This window comes from Diachasma alloeum, unplaced genomic scaffold (assembly GCF_001412515.2).
Source record: "Diachasma alloeum isolate Michigan unplaced genomic scaffold, Dall2.0 Dall_scaffold_00327, whole genome shotgun sequence".
NCBI classification, from domain to species: Eukaryota; Metazoa; Arthropoda; class Insecta; order Hymenoptera; family Braconidae; genus Diachasma; species Diachasma alloeum.
In genome coordinates, this window is record NW_021680466.1 from 418,241 (window position 1) to 424,961 (window position 6,721).

A 6,721-nucleotide genomic window follows, 5' to 3' on the forward strand; every position below is an offset into this window, starting at 1 on the left:
TTTTGAAGTGTTTGCATTGTTTAAAAAAATAAAGAGATAAAAAAAGACAAAATGTGAATGAAAAACTGAACATTATAATATTATTTCAACTGTTCAACACCAAATCAATTCATAAAGTAATAAAGATCAAGTTTAAAATTAATGAGAACGCATACAAAAAATATTGAACAGAATTAAATTGTTTTCTCTTTCATCCGAAATTATAAGGATATTTTTTAAAATAATAAAAAACTACTTAAACTTTTCTGACACGCAAATATGGTGATTTCCAGGGAAATCTGAAGGACGAAGGGTGTTTTATGAAGGCAATTCCTTCATGGTTTTGATGAAATAAAGATTGTTTTTGTATTTTGAATTTCTAACAGTTTTTGCAATATTTAATGAAATAAAAAGATTGAATATGACAAAATGTGAATGAAAAAGCCAAAATTTTGAAATTTTCTCGACTGTTCAACACCAAACCATAAAACTGAATGCATTCTCTGCACAATATTATTAATCAATATCCATTGAGAATATTTGCAATGTATCAATAGTAAGTAATAATAAGTAGTGAAGAACGAGTTTAAAATAAATGTAATAAGAATGAATAAAAAAATATTCAACAGAATTAACTTGTTTTCTCTTTTTTTAAATGCAAAACTACTTACAACTTTCCTGACATGTAAATATGATTTGGACTCAGCATTTCCATGGACATTATCAACTTTGTAAGGTGGTACAATGGTAACATCATCCCAAACAACGATATTCTGCCCCGACCACGTTATGTCCTGTAGGGTTTTAGCAATGGCAATAAATAATTTTTGACCCTCAGGCGATACTCCGGCCTGCAGAGCCTTCACCATACGTTTTTTCTCCTCAATCTGATTGCGCACACGTGTGTTTAGCCTCTGTAGATTGAGACTCTGTGGTGGTTCATTCAGTGTTGGTGATACTTCACGTTTAACTTGTACATCTGATACAAGTGATAAATTAACTATATGTACATCATTCAATGATGGCCGATTTGATGATGATGGGCATTCTGTTGATCAACATTTTAATTAAGGAAAATAGCAGTTGTAAATAATAAATTTTTTTTATGTTCACAAAATTTGGATTATCACGAGAACTACAATTCCGGCAACCAAAAATCAAAACTTATAACAAAGCCACGAAAATTTCCGATGTTACCCACCCCTTATGAGCCCCTTTTGCCCCACAATTCCCCTCAAAATCACTTTTCACCCCCAAAATCGCTTTCACCAAATATCTCGAGAACGAATGCTTCATGAGACATTACCAGCCTCTTTTTGGATCGGAAACCCTCCCGATGAATCCCCTGACACTACCCAGCGCTACCCCTGACCTCCAGAAGCCCGAAAAAACGTTAAAAACAATGACTCATCAACAATAATCAATGAAAATTTCAAGAAATCTGTTCAATTCAATTGAATTCCACAAAATGGCCATAAAATTTGAATTATCTTGAGAACTACAGGAGCCACAACCAAAAATCAAAACTCATACGAAAACTACGACAATTTCCGATGTCACCCATCCCTTATGAACCCCTTTTGCCCCACAATACCCCTCAAAACCCGTCAAAATCACTTTTCACCCCCAAAATCGCTTTCACCAAATATCTCGAGAACGAATGCTTCATGAGACATTACCAGCCTCTTTTTGGATCGGAAACCCTCCCGATGAATCCCCTGACACTACCCAGCGCTACCCCTGACCTCCAGAAGCCCGAAAAAACGTTAAAAACAATGACTCATCAACAATAATCAATGAAAATTTCAAGAAATCCGTTCAATTCAATTGAATTCCACAAAATGGCCATAAAATTTCAATTATCTTGAGAACTACAGGAGCCACAACCAAAAATCAAAACTCATACGAAAACTACGACAATTTCCGATGTCACCCACCCCTTATGAACCCCTTTTGCCCCACAATACCCCTCAAAACCCGTCAAAATCACTTTTCACCCCCAAAATCGTTTTCACCAAATGTCTCGCGAACGAATGCTTCAAGAGACATTACCAGCCTCTTTTTGGATCGGAAACCCTCCCGATGAATCCCCTGACACTACCCAGCGCTACCTCTGATCTCCAGAAGCCCGAAAAAACGTTAAAAACAATAACTCATCGACAATAATCAATGAAAATTTCAAGAAATCCGATCAATTCAATTGAATTCCACAAAATGGCCATAAAATTTCAATTATCTTGAGAACTACAGGAGCCACAACCAAAAATCAAAACTCATACGAAAACTACGACAATTTCCGATGTCACCCACCCCTTATGAACCCCTTTTGCCCCACAATACCCCTCAAAACCCGTCAAAATCACTTTTCACCCCCAAAATCGTTTTCACCAAATGTCTCGCGAACGAATGCTTCAAGAGACATTACCAGCCTCTTTTTGGATCGGAAACCCCCCCGATGGACCCCCTGACACGACCCACCGCCAGCCCCTACCACCAGAACCGCGAAAAAAATGTCAAAAACCATTTGTGATGAAATAATTTTGAAGTGTTGCTGATCAGTTCACCCAGTCCGCAGCACTGTCTCCCCCACCGAAACTAACCTTGCAGCCACAATAACAATCAGCCCCTGAGGGTCTCCGAGGGCTTCCCCAGGTGCTAAACCCACCCCGGGGACCGTCACACCCCCTCGAGACCGTGAACTCCTCCACTCGAGCGAGAGAAATTGAAAAAATTCCAAACTATTCACGTGATTCCATGAATTATGCTCCTGAGCAGGAGCCAGGGGGCAATATGGGCCTCGATGAGTCCCTGGTGACGATGCGGTCGATGTTTGTGATGAAAAAGGATACTCAATATCAGCATTTTGGTTTGAGGATCGAATGCCAACACTTCTCCCTCAATTTCTTTGTGATAACACGTTTTACATGCCACCGTACTCCCAATGCTGAACCAGTCGCTGACGCCGGCCATTTTTCACTAAGCTACAATTGCACGAACACTGCACACACAGTACACACATAAAGGTAGGCGGATAGTTGGTGGGGGGCTCGACAGGGTGCGCACTCGGCGGGAAAATTTTGATTCTCAGAGGCTTTGGGAGGGGACACAAAAATAATGAAATCAGTGATCGGCACATCAATCAATCAAAATTACCGTTAGATTATGAAGTTGTCAATTTTTAAAATAAACCTTAAAATTTTAAATGTTAAATTAACCATCAGTTTATACATTTACCTCCCCAAATGGGGAGGTTGGGGTAAAATGAACACTTTCGACTTTTTTAAAAATATTAGTGACGAGTTGAAATGTTGATGAAATTTAATCTTTTTTTTTGTCAATACAAAGAACAATTCTTTTCCTTTGTGATGAGCCTAAACTGAGCTCTATTGATACATTTGTTTCTGAGTTATGAATAATTTTTAAAAAGTCTTGAAGGTCCATTTTAACCTACCCTCCCCTAAATTTCGAAATATTCTATCAACCAATAATTTAGGTAGGAAGATTGACGATTATTTGGTTAATCGAAAATCAAGTACCTAAATTTAGAATTAGCTTGTTAACTAAAAATATAGATAGATAGATAGATAGATAGATAGTTTATTTGCATATATGCAAATTACAAAAATTCAAGATGCAAAGGGTTCTGGGTGTAACAATAAATGGATACGTTTTACAACAGCCAGAAATTTTAAAAAATCATAATTCATTGCACAGAATGTGAGCGAGATTCAAAAATACAAATAATGAATATATAGATATTTTTTAAACAGTTAATGTTATTAGAATTCAAAGTAGAAATAAAATTTTCGAAGGGGGTAAGATTGGGCTGGAACCAGGGGCGAATATAATGCAGACGGGGGGAGTTATAGGCTGGACAATTTGTAAACAAATGGTAAAAAGTTTCGAGTTCACCCAGTGTGCATCTGATACAAATTTTGCTAGAATCAACGCGGTACACCTTTTTCTTGAGGATGATGCGATTGGAGAGCCTAAAAGTAGTACATTCCATGCCCGAGGCCTTGGAAAACAGATCACCGTCCCCCACGTGTTTGTCATCCTCGCCTTCGGCTCGGAAGGCAATCTTGCACGTGGGGGAGGGTGATGTTTTCCATGGCGAGCAGCGTTGAGTATCTGTCGATGACCGCAGTTTTTTACATGACATTGTAAAAAACGCGTAATTTACGTAATAAATGTAAAAAATGTAAAAAACAGCCGACGTTACCTTTCATCGTAAACCGTGAAGTTACGCGAAGATTATACCTCGCAAGGGTGATAAAGCACGCGGGTCACACCTCGTAAGGGTCATGCCGTGTAAGGAATGAATTTTACAAGGGTCAATCTCATTATTTATTGATCTCTATTGAATTCGTTGCGTCATCATCTTGTGTCTTGACATTAACTTGTTTCATTCAGCATTCTTAAATGACAAAACTAATTCAATTGTCTTTGGTAGCTTTTTTGAACTCTTCAGACAAAATGGTTCTTTTCAGGGTCCAACTGGGCTTTTCCCAGGCTCCAGATAATAAAGCGGAAAATCCAATAAAGCTCAATAGGGTAATGAGAGTGACTTTCTCACAATGGAGATGACTTGTGACATTGGTCTTTTGCAACGTTTGACCCTCGTGAAATTTACTCTTTATGAGGTATGAGGCTCATGTTTTTGAGCTTCTTAAAATGCCGCGAATCGAGGATTTTAATCACTCGAGTTAGGAAATAGTTTTATTGCCGTGTGGCACACAATATTTTGTCTGGGCCCGAAAAACGCGACTTAACCGAGGAAATCGATGTTAGAATCGCAGTTTTACGATCCTGGGGACATAAAATGATATTTTATGCCTCAAGTACCGGGAACCGCATTCTAACCGAACAAAGTGAAATTAAAATTCACGGTTTATCTGGCTTCGGGCCATAATATACTATTTTTTGTGTGTCCAATACTGCGTCTTCGTCACTCGGAATAAAATAAAACATTCTAGTAATCGAAAATTGCAAGCTTTTCGAAGGAACGTCAAAAATGTAAAAAATCCGTCAAGATAATTTACGTAAATTACGTCGGGAAAAAACGGTGCAAGTTACCAACGTAATTTGCACGCCCAACCCTGATGGCGAGGTGTGTATAGGGGAGGTTGGGGGAAAATGGACACTTTTGACTTTTTTTTAAATGTTAATGACGGGTTGAAATGTTCATAAAATTTAAAATTTAATAATTTTTTAAGAAAGCTGAACGAAACAAGTTAATGGCAAGACAAAAGATGATGATGCGACGAATTCAATAGAGCTCAATAAATAATGAGATTGGCCCTTGTAAAATTCATCCCTTACGCGTTATGACGCTTACGAGGTGTGACCCTCGAGACGTGTGATCCTGGCGAGGTATGAAACTCGTGACTTTTATCACCATCGCGAGGTATAATCTTCGCGAAGCTTTACGGTTTCCCATAAAAGGCAACAGCGGCTGTTTTTTTTCCATTTCTTACATTTATTACGTAAATGATGGGTTTTTCTACAATATCATATAAATAACTGCGGTTAACGACAGATGCCCAACCCTAGGGGCCAGTGAGCATGTCGTTGACTGATGTTTCTCGACTTTCTTCGTATATGAATTTGTCAGAACAATTCAGTAGCGAAGCGGTAAACCGGTTTAAGTCGATTTAGACGATTGGTCAGTTTTTAATGAATATCTCGGAACCTCAAGAACATAGAAATTTTGTTGTAATAACCTTTTTTGTAGCTCTCAATTTGCTCTACAAAAAAGGTTATAATGAAAATTTCGCTATTTCTCTTGAATTCGGAGATATTCCTCGAATACTCAGCGTAGAGCTAAATTGACTTAACCCGGTTTACCGCTTCGCTCCTGAATTTAACAGAGAATAGAAACATAAATGTCATTATATTTTCAACTTATCAATTATTTATATACTTTTGACTGAACCACTCCGGCGCGTGCCAAACGAAAACATCAGTATTCCGTCGATTGGAAATGCCATGAAAACCCAACCCAAACGGCGGAACACCCATATATTTGTAGAAATAAGAACATTCGGATGAAATGAATGCAAAAATATGAAACAATGAATCTTTTAGGATCAATATTAGTTTGGACTTACGACATTTGATGATTATTAATCTAAAAATATTCAAGTGTTCCGTTAATTGGGGGGGTTTCGCAATTGGACTGTTCACCCTGTGTGATGTGTTCATTCATTATTATCGCGAGGTGCTGTCATTCAGAGCTCCGCAATGAATACANTTCTCCAAACTTCGTATTTTTACGTTTCCGACCATTCTACATAATTTCCAATCAAAATTAGAGTATGTGAAGGTTGGACGATTATATTGTTTCCATTTGGACGCAAAAAGGATGAAAAAATCTGCGGGATAGTTAGAAAAATTTGTTCATTCTCTAGGAACTGAATGGAACAACTCGAAGGTGATTTGAAGAAGTTAAATAATTTAAGGAAATGTTCAAAAATACGAGGTGGTTTACAGAGGTGGCCGCCGCCATCTTGTTTGTATAACGCCTCCCTCTTACTAAGGAGCTTTAAAGATGGCGGTGCCTCCACCTCGTATGTTCAAACATCTCTGAAAATTATTTATCATCTTCGCATCACGCTCAACTCTCTCCATACGATTTATACAAACGGAACAAATTTGTTGAGCCATCTTCCAGATTGTTCCGCCCTCTTTTGGTTGAGAATTCATGCCGCAATGTTTCTCCCCCTCCCCCCCCCCCCCCCCC

At 38.2% G+C, this 6,721-nt stretch overlaps 1 protein-coding gene across 2 annotated transcripts in view; it reads right to left on the reverse strand.

Moving 5' to 3' along the window:
• LOC107040349 (protein LSM12 homolog A) overlaps positions 1 to 6,721 on the reverse strand; it is a 90,768-nt gene that overhangs the window by 1,142 nt on the left and 82,905 nt on the right. For both annotated transcript variants that reach the window (XM_015260403.1, XM_015260402.1), the window contains exons 3-4: positions 2,829 to 2,977; positions 651 to 1,027 (exon numbers count right to left, since the gene is read on the reverse strand). In XM_015260403.1, the coding sequence (XP_015115889.1) occupies positions 651 to 1,027; positions 2,829 to 2,949 (498 nt within the window). In that variant the 5' untranslated portion in view covers positions 2,950 to 2,977. The remainder of the gene's footprint in view (positions 1 to 650; positions 1,028 to 2,828; positions 2,978 to 6,721) is intronic.